The sequence below is a fragment of the Thunnus albacares genome, chromosome 22, assembly GCF_914725855.1.
Source record: "Thunnus albacares chromosome 22, fThuAlb1.1, whole genome shotgun sequence".
Taxonomy (NCBI): Eukaryota; Metazoa; Chordata; class Actinopteri; order Scombriformes; family Scombridae; genus Thunnus; species Thunnus albacares.
Genome location: NC_058127.1, coordinates 25,095,875 through 25,109,206, shown reverse-complemented (window position 1 = coordinate 25,109,206; position 13,332 = coordinate 25,095,875). Strand labels below are relative to the sequence as shown.

The window sequence follows — 13,332 nt, the reverse complement described above, 5'->3', positions numbered from 1 at the left end:
TTTCAAAAAGGATAAAGGCAACACATGACCATGACTGCTACTGAGCCTGGAATTCCTTTAAGAGGAGTTTATTCAGGATATAGAAAGGACAGAGTTGGATACATTCTCTGCAGAACTATCTATCTAAGAGTATAACAGAGAATAATGTCACCAATATGTAAACTGAAAGAGAAAATTTATTAATTTTACTTTCTTATTAGGACATGGGCCAAAATAAATGTTAAAAATGAAAAAATAACACACTCTCTATTGCACCAACATATACAGTATGAGGTGCCAGCCTGGCATGAACAGAAAGTGTGTGAGACATATGAATGCATCTGTGGATGGAATAATCACAAGTAAGTTGGTGTCTTAACCTGTAAACCACGGTGGTGTCCTGCAACACAGAATGAACTGAACTGTACTACAATGCTGCTAATTGTTCTGCAGCCATTATGCTATGCTATCAAGACAGATTTGAGAATGATAATGATAATAGTGCTTTGGATGAAATATTTTATGTTAGAATACATTACACTAAAATGATATGATATTTGACATTTGACTGGGGACCTGCTAAGGCCCATACCCTTGAATACTTATAGGAACCAGTCACCTTCCTCTGAATTTATATGGGCTAATATGTCTCATCTGATGCAAATGTTTCCCGCTAATTGCTGTGACGAACCTATTGGAACCACGTGACCAATTGAGCTCAACTGTGGCAAATAAAATCCTAGCGAAAGACTATAGTCATGGCAGATGAAACTGTAAGGTAAGGCAAATAAAAAATAGTTTAGGAAAGATATTTATGAACGTCTCCCATTATGGAAGGGTCAGCTCTGGTTGCAACTACAACGGAAGTTGTGGTATCCCTGGTAACAAGGTAAGGCGACGCTAAAGCGGAGAAGAGTGCAGACTTCATCCAGTTGAAGTTGCTAGGTTAGTCCGTTTTATCACATGAGACAGGAGGGTCCAATGTCTCGAAAAGCACTGAAAGTGGTGGTTGATTTAAAGTTCAGAGCGGTAAGATATGTCATCTTCCTAATTAAGTCTTAACCTGTCCTCCTGGTGTGCATTGGTTCTGAATAGAAAATGATAGGACAACCTCCAGTCTACATTCTTATTACTATTGTTTTTATATTGCCTTATCTACTGACAAAGATACACATTTGTTAGCACCGGATTTACAATGCTGCATGAAACGTTGAGAGTTACTCTGTAATTCGGCATATATGTAATACACCGAATATACGTTTAATGAATTCAATTTCAACTTTAAAATGAGTCGACCCGCTTTCTGTCTCTCCAAGCGGATAGCTTCTAGTGTTTGTTATGTATGAAAGTCTAATATTTCATTCCTCTGGAAATATTTCAGCATTATGGTGAATTTTACAAAAGGATGTCAATAAAGGTTAGCAAGACATGCAACACTCTGTAAGCTTGAGAGAAATCTGAGTATTTCCATTTTGTGCTGTTTTACCCTTCTTCTTCCACTCCATCAATTCAAGTATCCATAATCACTTAATATTTGAAGGGAGACATTTTAATAAGGAGTCCGTTAATACTTAAATACATTTAGCTAATAAATACTTTTTCTAATTTGGCAATACAGGAACTTTATTTGGGCAATAACGTATTAATATTATTATAGTGAATTGGTAGTTGTACTCAAGTGAAAGATCTGCCTCTTCCATCACTGCTCGTAGGACTGAACATACTACCCGGGACCATTGTGTAAAAGGCCTTTTTATTATAGTGCACAAGTCTCAGAAATATATATATTCATATTAGATAAATGTAAGTACATCTAAAAATAGGTCATGCTTATATTTTCATAAACAGGCAGAATGATTTTGATATAAGCTGACCTCATTATTAAAGGTCACACCCAAAACTGTTGCTGTTGGAGTCACATGCCTAATAGTTGTAGGCTAGGGATCATTCATGACTGCTGTAAACACAATTATACTGTATATGTGTGCAACTACTAACTAGAATTCTCAACAGATTGAGACTACAATCCCCAGAAATATTTGGTGTATTTACATGTTCTAGCAGCACAGGTGTTTTGCAACCAAACTTAGCAAGTGATTTTCAGTTTCTATGGGTGTCTCAAAGTTTATGAATATACCAAATGTGTCAGGCTGACTTTTTGGGAAATGAATAGGGAACTAGATGAATGAATAAAGGGGAGAACCTCAGTGTTGGAGTGTTCCTCTAAATCATAGCATAAAGTAATTTAGGACTTTTGTCACCTCTGCTGGCAGCCAGTAGAAATTGGCTCAAGCACAGTACAGATTTGACACTACTTATTATATAACCCTCTTTAGTTGAACCAATATTTATTCCTCTCAGGTTTCTTGTCCTGGAGTTCATCTGCCAGCCAAGGATGACATCTACCTCAGCATGTGCTTTATGGGCCAGTACCGTCAGTCTGAATGTGTCCCTGCTGTCTTCCCTCTGCTGTTTCATGAGAAGATGACCTTTGAAAAGGTAGGTGTTTGCTTCTTATTCATGTGGGAGAAAGATAAGACAAAGCTAGAATTGAATAATATGAAGTAGCGCAGAAGCTTTCACTGCTCTGCATTACTGAACTGTTTGAAAAAAGAGTGTAGGCCCACTAGAAACAATTGTGAATGTATTTAACTCAACTGGCTGTTGAGTTTTCTCCTTTATTTAATGTTGTAGCATATATCATTAATTATAGGTATTAATTAATGATATCTAGTTATAAATCCCTCATAAAGTTCATTGAGAACTCCTGTATATATACTTTATTAATATCACTTGTAAAATAATAGAGCTTAATAAAAAACACACAAAGAAAAATCACAATCAACAAAAAACAAAACTTGAATTTTTTGTTTCTAGATTTTCAGGCATGCAGTTGACCCTGGGGACATCGCTGTAATGCTTGAGTGTAAGTTACTTTATATTTGGTTGTATACAGTGTTATGTGGCAGGTATTGTATTAGTTAATTAATTATCACACTCATAATCCTACTCCTAATCCTCTCATGCATTAGGCAGGCTGTATCATAATTTTTGGGATTTAAAAAGTAGTATGAAGCCCTTTGTGTCACCAGAGGGAGTTGTGTGAAATTCGATAAACTGCCTCAAGTGATGTCACTTGAGTCAGTGTCGGTTGGGGCTGAAGAAGTTTGAAAAGTAAACAAATCTGGGGGTGTGAGGTTACCAGACCTTTATAGCCCGCTCCTCATCTCTGATGGAGGCTAGCAGCTCCAGGCTACATTAGCCACTACTAGCATAACACGCCACAGTCTTCGAGAACTGTCAGTGGTTGAGTTGCATTGTGGGTAATGTAGGCACCAAGACAAGAAAAAAGAATGTGCAGAGTAAAAAATATATCTCTGGTTCTGCTGCATTGATTTTGAACCTCTTTTTAAATTGTCCATTATGAGTCTGACAATCTTATGAAAAATGCTGAAAATAAAATGCATTCATACATTTTAGATTGACGGTCTGTACTGATATTCATTTTACTCCATGTGTGTATTTTCCCATATTGAAATCAAGTATAAACCTAGTATTATCACATCAATCTGAAAGAACTGATTATTACATGTGGAAATGTATTTTAAATACGTTAAACCTGTTTTAATTTATTTTATTATGTATGTTTGTATAGTATAAATTATATGGTATTATAAGTTGCCACATCAGTGATATTGGTATTTATCCTGAAGCATAACTATGAATATCCTTATTGTGAATTTGAGATATGGGCCTCTAGTTTTATGGCGTATTGTGCAGCATTATTTGCTGGCGGAAAGACCAGTGACAGTAAGTGCACAGCCAGTGGCAACAAGACTAAAACGGTGGTGCTAATTAAACATAATGAGCCATGTCAACTAAATCTCATCACAGTTTAACAGAGGTTTACAGAGATCCACCAGCTTCCACACAAACAAATTATAATTTAGCTGAACAAAAAATGTAAGAAGAAACAAGAACATGTATCTCCTATGTTGTGAAATCAGTGTTTTGTTTCCTTAGGTGAGATTAACTTACCTCTGTTATATTTGTAGCTTGTGACTCCACATTTATCTTAGATTTAATTTATCATACAGTAACGTGCATTCTGTCCACTGGGGATCTGATACTGTAGATCTTTCTTAATGTGATACTTCATCTCCTCAGATGAGACGATAAGGATTGAACTGGTGCAGCTGATTCATCCAGGTGATGTTGTTTTTGTTTTTTTTCGTATTCGTTTTCTATTCTTGATCACTACATGGCTCTTTATAATTACAGCTATTGCTGCACACGCTTAAACTGTATTCCTCTTTTCTGTTCACACACACAAATGAAGAAGCAATGCTTTAAATGGTCCATGAGACAGAAAGTCTTAACAGTCACTGACAGAGGTGTGTTTGTGTGTGCAGTGGGGGACACTCTGGCCTGCTTTGAGGAAGATGCTCGACGTTTTTTATTCCCAGAGCCCAAACTGGTTCCCTCTTTCTCTGGAGTGGACCGAGAGGTTCTGATGACCCGAGCACCTTACTTTCCAGTAGGTCCAATCCTGATAAGTTACCTTAAGGTGTTCAATAATGTCATCCATTTTCTACACATAGCCTGAAGGTATTTTGTGCTGCTTTTTTATGTCCTACCAAAGGTAACATGTTCTTCTTCAATGTATAAAGTTTACCAAAAAAAGAAAATGTGGTCTTATTTTGGATACACATTTGTTGGTGGTATCCCAGAATCACATTTAAATGCATTTGCAATCTAAAATATTAAACACAAACATACATGTAGCATGTTTAATGTGATAATGAGTTAACATTTCCCATTTTTCAGAGTTTAGAGCATTGGTTTCTAAAATTCTGATACCATGATTCACCATGGCAATGTGTTAGAGTGTTTTTATACCCTCACCTTTAAGCTGAGGAAGTGGTTGAGAGAGTTTTCACTAAACTTGGAATAAAGAATATTGATAATATTCATTGATAATATTGTGACAATGCAGACCACAGGCCCTGGCCTCTATAGCAGGGAAACATCATGCAATGATATCTGAATATGACATCTCCTCTCTGTTTGCCAGGGTATTGCTCCGAGGTTGGAGTTTTCCACTAAAACAACCATCATTGAGTGCTCAGCTGATACAGTGATCAACATCTACCCAAATGTACCCATGGTAAAGATTATGTTAAGTGACTCAAAAAGTCTGTAAAGTTCATCTAGTAAATACAGTTATAATGTAAAAATATTGAAAGGGTTCAACTAACACAGATTTTGAAAGCCTGTAATGATGACTTCACCAAAAGTGACAAAACAAGCGCTCATTGAAGCTGACAGAAAACGTTTGTCACTGGCTTATTTATTGTTAAGTAGCAGGTTTTAATGATAAGGCTGGTGCTATTTTAGGTTTTTAATATTCAAAGTCCAATTAAAGATGAAAAAACAATGCACTACTTACAATTATAATGACACATATGTGTATACGTATGCACTATTGCCAAATTCATTCCAGTGTGTTATTATTAGGATCAGTACATATACAGAATAGATACAAACAGGTCTAACACTGATCACCTTTATAATACATATGATGTATAATGAATCAAACTACATCACGTCAGACACTGGTGACTGTATTAACTGGAACAGATTTAATTTTTCTCAGTGTCCTTTAGGGGTTCCTTGAAAGTGTGACCTGAACTTTTTTTTTCAAGAGATGCTACAACACAAGGCAATAAAACCACAAGCAATTAAATAACAATTAAAACCACATTACAACAGAGCAGAGCAACAGGAAAAGCAATGAATAAAATAGTAAAACAATAAAACAAAAGGACTTTGGTTAAGGTCAGGGACAGATTGTGATTTTGATTAAATGTAATAAAGTAAGCACATCATGCTGTATGCTTCAAGTCACTGTTTAATTATTTCAATATTTAACCATGATCACCATCTTTCCTGAAAGTGCTGTGAGGGACTAAACAGCTTTTTTATGTTATGTGTAACTTTTGAGACATCCACTCCTTTGTTTTCCAGAGGCCAGTGACAAAGAGAAGCAGGAAATGCTCCAGCAGGCCCAGGACCTCCTCTCCTCAGAGGAAACAAGCTCAGACCCAGGGAAGGAGACAAGGTGGCAGAGTGGACAGAGAAAGACACAGCATCGCCAAGTCAGACATTCCTAGATCCCAATCCCTGTCCCCACTGAGGGCTGGAAACAGCCAGCGCCTGGCCCGGCACAGCCTGGCCAGCTGGGACAAAAGCAGCACCTCCCAGCCTGTAAGCTCACACAACACAAGACAACACCACAGCACTGCTTCGAGATTAAGACAGTAGACATCAAAAATGAAGATTTTTTTTTTTAATTGCCTGTCATTTTCAGCCAGGAGATGGCAGAGAAGAGCTAAGTTATTTATTTTTACAGCACTGGACTTTGAGTGTATCCTTTGGTTTGAACCCTGTCTAATACAAATATAACTCTGACTTCTCTCACCTCTCTCACCTAACAGCTCCTCTCCTGTGTTCTGTAACATTTCCACCAGTGAGAAGGCTGTAGAGTCAGTTGTAGTGAACCACAGAGTGAGGGTTTACATAGCTGGATACTTTAAAGACAGGTGCCCTTGAGCAAGGCCCTTAACTCCAGCTGCAGCGGTAGAGCTGCTCAGTGGCCAGTGGGTCAGACTGTGGTTATACTGGGCAGCTTCCAGGTGTGAATGTGTGTCACTATGTGTGTGTTTATTGGGATGTTCCTGCAAAAGAGAGCCTGGCTCTCAGTAAAAGTTCCCTGAATGAATAAAGATTGAGAAACCCAGAGCATATACTACAGATTATTCATTTAGTAATCTTAACATTTTTAAAATGTAAACACACACAAACAGTAAGAAACACATATAATAAGTGTCCATTATGTAATTTTGTCTAAACACACATTGATTTAACTTAATTCGTTTTTACAGGCCACTAAACATCTTATCCTGGTTTCAGAAACCTGGATAAGGCCTTATCCCGATTTTGAGAAACCTAGATATGCTACCTGGAGTACTCCAGTAGAAACCAGGATACTGTGGAATTTAAACACCTGATCCAAGTTTCTGAATAGTCTCTGTTGGTAGAGGTTGAGATGTTGAGGAATCAAGATACAACTGCACACAAATGATCAGAAACCTGAATACTGAATCATGTATGCAGGGATATGGCTGATGCTTGGGGTTAGTGCAGAGTGTCTGCAGGTCTTGATTGCTGACATGGGTTCTGTTTCTGTGGTGATTCACATACTGCTTAATAGACCTGAACCATGTCATCAAACTGTATGCTGATTTTGTATATTCTGGGCAACTATTTGTCTTGAATCAGGATGCCCACTGCTCCAGAATACTGAGGTCAGTAGGCGGGCTAGTTTTGTTAAACTTAGAGCTTTGTGACACTGAAATCAAGCATCTTTTTGGTTAGAAAACTTTTTTAAAAATGTTTGACTAAAAAAAAAAAAGAAAAAAAGTGAAGTTTCGGTGACTTTTAAGGTAAGAGTATGTAACTTTTGCTGAACTGCTGTTGAGTCAGTTGTATGGTTGTATAAAGAGAAAGAGAAGAGATGTATAAAGAGAACTGGATACAGTGTTGGAGGCAAAGCCCTGTTTATTCCTTTGAAAGTTGCTCAGTGAGGCATGAAGCCAAAAAAGCTACTTCCCGCTGTAAAGAAATACCTGGATGAAAACATCCTGCGCATGCTCTATGGGTCCATGGACCATGCTCAGTAGAGACTTCAGCTGACCAAGACCACTAAAGGGGATAAAATGATTTGATCATGCAGCTCTTCTAGACTTTCGAAATGTGATCAGACCGAACGGATCAAATTCTGATAGTGAAACAAGTCATTTCAAGGGGGTTGTGGCACTCAAAAAAATCCACTGATTTAGAGATGTCTCTTTCACATTTTAAGTCTATGGGAAAAAGTCTTCTTGGGCCTAATAGCATCACGAGACATTGTAATTACACGGTTTGGCCACTATGTCGAATTGGCTTCAGAGCCCGGTGTTCTTCCTTGGAGCTTGGTCAGTAGAAGCAGGAAAAAGCAGGTTTAAAGTTAAAGATACAGTTTCTGATTTGGTTGTAGTGTCCAATAGCTCCAGTTTCCTCCCAAAACACTGTTTTTATGCCAGTTGACAGTTGGGTTGAGTCTCAAACCAGTAAACTGGGAGGAAATAATGGGATTGCCATTGGACACCAATACTAAAATCAGGGTGTACACCTTTATCTTTAAAGTCATAAAGTATCATCCATACTAAGCTGTAAGGAAACTACAGCCAGTTTATAGAAGTATATTACCTTTTCTGTCTCCTCTTTCACAATAAAATTGTCTAACAAAAGCCAACCTCTTTCCCAAGATGACTACAGCCCTGGTTGGGAAACTCATATAAACCCTGTAGCATTTCGACCTGCTTACTGTGTCATCATCCCTCTGTGTATAGATGTTGACTTCGTGGCCTGGATCCAGTCAATCTTCCTCACCCCAGCGCTCTGTAGTGTTTACCAACTCCTCTTCACCTTTGACCAGGTCTTCATCCACAGGTAGAAAGCATCATATAAAGCTGTTTTTGCTACTAAACATGCTTTACAGTCCCAAATTACTTACCATAATATCTTGTAAAACTCACTGCAATCGTTATATTGCTCTGTTGACATGACCCAGTTCACTTTAACAAGCTGATAGTGTTTTGATATAAACCTACTTGCAGTTGAGTACTGTGCTGTAACCTACTTACTTACAGGTTTCGATCATCAAATAAATGCATACATGTTGTGACGCTCATAAAATATTTTCCTCTTTTCTTTGTTGTTTTAGTGAGGTATTCTCCTACTGGCCGAAGACAATCTTTATCCAATGGTTTGGTAGGAACAATTTATTTCCCTCCTCTTTCACTTCTTGGACGGGACATTGTGAGGTTTATCGGATGTGGTTTTAATTTTAAGAAACACAAGCAATGAAATTGAAAACATTTTTGGAAATATGCTTTTCTTCTGTTTGTTCCAGAAGTGAGATGAGAGATTGAGATTTTTTACAAACTTGTTTGTGCTTTAAGTACAGAATACATTCAGACATAGTTAGCCTAGCTTAGCATAGAGACTGGAAGCAGGGGAAAACAGCTAGCCTGACTCTGTCCAAAGTGAAAAAACAAAAACGCTTTCCAACACATCTAAAGCTCACTAATTCCGCATTGTATCTTGTTGTTTTAATCTGTACGTGAACAGAACTGTATAAAACGACAGTCTGTGGTTTTTATGTGCTGGAACTACTTCTTATCAGTCAACGGCCAGTTGTAGTGACCGTGTTTGGCTCCCTGGAGTCTTGTTACACTGAAGATGTCATGTTTGGTAACATTTTGTCTGTACAGAGACCAAAACTTGTGCTCATGAAAGTATCTGGCAACCTGAGCTGAAGCTGGTGATGCTGTACAGACATACTGGGTGGATGGATAAACCATTGTTTGACAAGAAATAGTTCCAGCTCATAATTTCCCCTAAAACCACAAATAATTTTTACATTTCAGAGTCAGGCTAGCTCCAGTCTTCATGCTGAGCTAGGCTAACCACATGCTGACTCCAGCTCAATATTTAACAGACATGAAATTGATGTCAATTCAATTCAATTCAATTTAATAAGGCTTTATTGGCATGACCAAATTGAAATACAATATTGCCAAAGCACATTGTACAAAGTAGTACAAACAGGGAGAAGTATAGATTTTAACATATAAACAGTAAAACATTATGTTAACCTTATTGTTTGAAAACAACAACCATGTCAACAGTATTTTGTAAGCCAAATTACATTAATTGTGCTTGAAGGAGGAAAAGGGAAAAAAAGGTAGCAAAAACAGAAAGATGAACTTAACTGACGGATATCAGCAACAATGGAAATAATAATAATATGTTTGATTTGAAAAGAAAAAAAATATATATATATATATGAACTCACAGTTCTTCAGAGTGTGGCAGGTAAAGACGTACTGCTAGGCTGCAGTTCTCTATGTGCTCTCCTAATAGGATTGGTATTTTGTTTATGTTGGTTATGTGGTCAAATTCAGGATGTTTGTATTTGAAATTGGGAAATATTTAGTTGGGACTGGCTGGAGTTTTGTGCATTGTGTTTGAAAGTGCAGCTCTGTGTCGACTTTGTCTTCCTTGCACAGCTGGCAGAACTGCTTATCTTTGGGAAACCATGATTTTTTTGTATCGGCCTGTCTCGATGGCCAGGCTGTGCTCACTGAGTCTGTACTTTGTTAAGGTAGTTCTTTATTTTTCTTTGTCAGTGACTGTGGTCAGGTAATCTGCCACACTGTACTGGCTTTTTAGCGCTAGATAGCCCTTTTCTTTGCTCAGCTGATGTCAATCTTCTCACCTTTCTCTCAGAAAGAAAGCCAACAAGTGTATTTTTAAAAGTGTTGAACTACTCCTTTAAAATACCACTGGTATGACATTATGGATTCCAACTTAACAAACTGAAAGTGTTGACGCCTTTCTGTATCTGTTGGTAGGTTGGTGGTATATCTGAAGATGACTCCAGCTCTTCAGAAACACATGACCCTCTTGACTACCACCAAGGTCCTGAACCTTCAGCAATGTGGCGGTCTTACAGGCACAGCAGGTCAGTTTCTTTATTAGCTTTGAACATTGACATTGCACTTAGCAAGCTTTTTGTAAATCCCAGTCTGCTGAGCCCTAACCACCAAGTTGGGAAGTATTTACTCTATTTAACCAATTAAAATTTAGTTGTTGCTGCTTTTTCCATAACTGAATGAACTGAACTTAACTGTCTTTAAATAAGCTTTGGAGCTGTTTGAAGGCGTATTTAGGTGTAACCACATCATGGAGCCACAGTATCTTTGCTTTGCATGTTAAGTTTTGTCATATTTCAAGCAAGTCATGATGGCTACTAAAAAACATCACTAAATGGCAAATTCCCTGATTGTTTCAGGTCTCAGTCCTGCTCTCATAGAGAATGGGAAGAGGTCCACGAACGTGTTCGGGGACTCCTTACGACACCAAAAGCTGTACGCCGACTTGTCTATGTAAGTAACACATAACATTAGACTCAGCAATAGATGTCAGTGCATCAGTATGTGTTTCAGTCATGTTGCTGCTGGCTATTTTGTTGTGCCTCAAAATTCAGTTCTTGCAATATGCAGTTGAGTTATGCATACTGGCAAACTAGTCTTTGGCATTAGGAGTGCAGAGGACTCTCTCTCCCACGCATGATTGTTAGGTGCAGCTAATATCTGTGTTGTTGTGTTAAAGGGGGCCACACACTCTGAGGTAGATGAGATTTTAGCCAGGAGGTCCATCTCTCCAGGTCCACCATGATGACCTTGCCAGGCTCTTGATAGGTAAGATGCATCTGTCTGTATCTTCATTTATTTCAGTGCCTCTGGGTCTCTGGAGGGCGAATTTAACCAAAAATTCTGTTACTGATATGTAGTATATTTGTCATGTACAATGTCTGACTTTTTTTCTCATCATTAGGAGGAGAGACCGTCATCTTGCCAATGAAGTCTTCAGACATCATGACTCTCCTGGTGTATGTGTGTGCAAAACAGAGAGGTATTTTATTGCAGTAGTTTGAAAAAATGCCTACACATGTTTTAGTAATGACTGGCAAAATAACATGTTTTATGTTAAAATAAACCTTTTAGAATTGAAGCTCATTGTTATATCTGTTTAATCACAGCCTGTTGGCAGTGGTATCGATTTGACGTCATTAAGTGTCTATCCCGTTAATTGATCAAGCTGACATTGTCGAGTCCTCAAGTAAATCACCCGAAGGCCATTAAAAGTAAATTGTGTCTATGGCGATGCAGCTCTGTGTGAACTACTGCCATATATCAGAGAAATAGCTGCTCACTATGACTGTGAGGCATTAAGCAGCGACTCTATCAGGAACATTGTGATCTATAGCAGAATGGCTGCTGAAACAGGACTCTATTTTGTTATACCAAGCAGTCAAACTATTGTGTAAGCTTTGGTGATTTGCTTGGTCAGTTTTAAGTCTTAAGTCTTTAAATAATACTAAAAATATCATGCAGTTGGTGCTAGCAGGGGCTGTTACCTGTCTGCAAAGTTGGGATGCACTGATCTGACTTTTTCAGTCCTGATACCGATACCAATACCTGGGCTAGCTAAAGGTGGAGTTATGGTTCTCCAAAGATACACGGAAATGCCACAGACAAGGGTAACTGTAGCTCGCAGAGGCTCACAGAGGAGCTGACATGCAGATGCGTAGTACAGTACTGTGTGTCAAGCAAGTTTGCTAGATTCAAATGCTGTCGGGAGGCAGGTTTGAAACAGAGACGAACAGAAACGTAAATGTAAAGTAAGAAGAGTCTGTCCACCGAACGTACAGAGTCACCAACCTATCACACTATAAGTAAGACGGCAAACAGATTGTTGAAGTAACAAAGCATGTCAAAATCAAAATACAAAGTCAGAATACTTGAATGCCATTTAATGAATGTAAAGAACATAGATGTTTCCTAATGAACATTCTTTAACATGTTTGTCATTATCTTTATTATGGTGAGAATATGAAGGAAGTCAACAAAGTCAGACAAAAATATGAGCAACTTTCTTTTATTAGCTTGCAGTTACACATAATGTAGTACATGTTGATTCACATACTGTAGGTACTCAAGTAGTTGTCTGTACAGAAAGTGGGTTGGTTGACGCCATCATAGTGTGCTTTTGATTGACTGATTTGCAAAAGGTTATCTTCTGTCATCTCTGATTAATATAGAAATACAAACAAGCACCTTCATTCACTCATGTTTCATTTCAAATATGTATGGCCCTTTTGGCAGTGTAGGGACGACTAAAATGGAGACACTGAGACTAAGACTCATGGATGCATAAAGAGAACTGGATACAACGTTGGAGGGAGGCCCCCATTCATTCCTATGAAAGTCAGTCAGTGGCACATGAAGTCAAAAAAGCCAGTTCCCACTGTAAAGAAATTACCCAGATGTTGCTCATGCTTCCTAAATATTGGGCCTGTGGAGCATGCTCACCAGAGACTTCCACCAACCAAGTTGGATAACTTGGTTTAGCCCTCCGTTAACTTGAATGGGGATAAAATAATTCAATTCTGCAGCTCTTCTAGACTTTCCAAATGTTATCGGACCGAATGGACCAAATTCTGATAGTGAAACGAGTCATTTTGTGGGGGTTGTGATGCTCAAAAAAACTGATTTACAGACATGTCTTTCACAATGTAAGTCTATAGGAAATTGGCAAATTGGCTTCAAAGCCCGGCATACTTCCTGGAGGTGCTAAGACTGTATTCGACACTCAATAGATTCAGAAATTTTGTCCTCTTGG

General features: G+C 38.2%; 1 protein-coding gene across 3 annotated transcripts; it reads left to right on the top strand.

The window, feature by feature from the left end:
- Positions 1-232: 232 nt before the first annotated feature.
- On the top strand, positions 233-11,661 carry spata6l (spermatogenesis associated 6-like). Of its 3 annotated transcripts, none has more exons than XM_044341716.1 (13): positions 233-757; positions 2,341-2,478; positions 2,857-2,905; positions 4,147-4,188; positions 4,392-4,516; positions 5,054-5,146; positions 6,007-6,246; positions 8,433-8,532; positions 8,807-8,853; positions 10,500-10,609; positions 10,940-11,033; positions 11,260-11,348; positions 11,485-11,661. In XM_044341716.1, the coding sequence occupies exons 2-12, from the start codon at positions 2,392-2,394 to the stop codon at positions 11,323-11,325; spliced, it is 1,053 nt and encodes a 350-aa protein (XP_044197651.1). In that variant the 5' UTR covers positions 233-757; positions 2,341-2,391; the 3' UTR covers positions 11,326-11,348; positions 11,485-11,661. The 3 variants fall into 3 exon arrangements, with proteins under 3 accessions (XP_044197651.1, XP_044197648.1, XP_044197649.1); XM_044341713.1 differs by having other exon boundaries at positions 233-868; XM_044341714.1 differs by lacking the exon at positions 233-757 and adding an exon at positions 769-1,008.
- Positions 11,662-13,332: the final 1,671 nt, after the last annotated feature.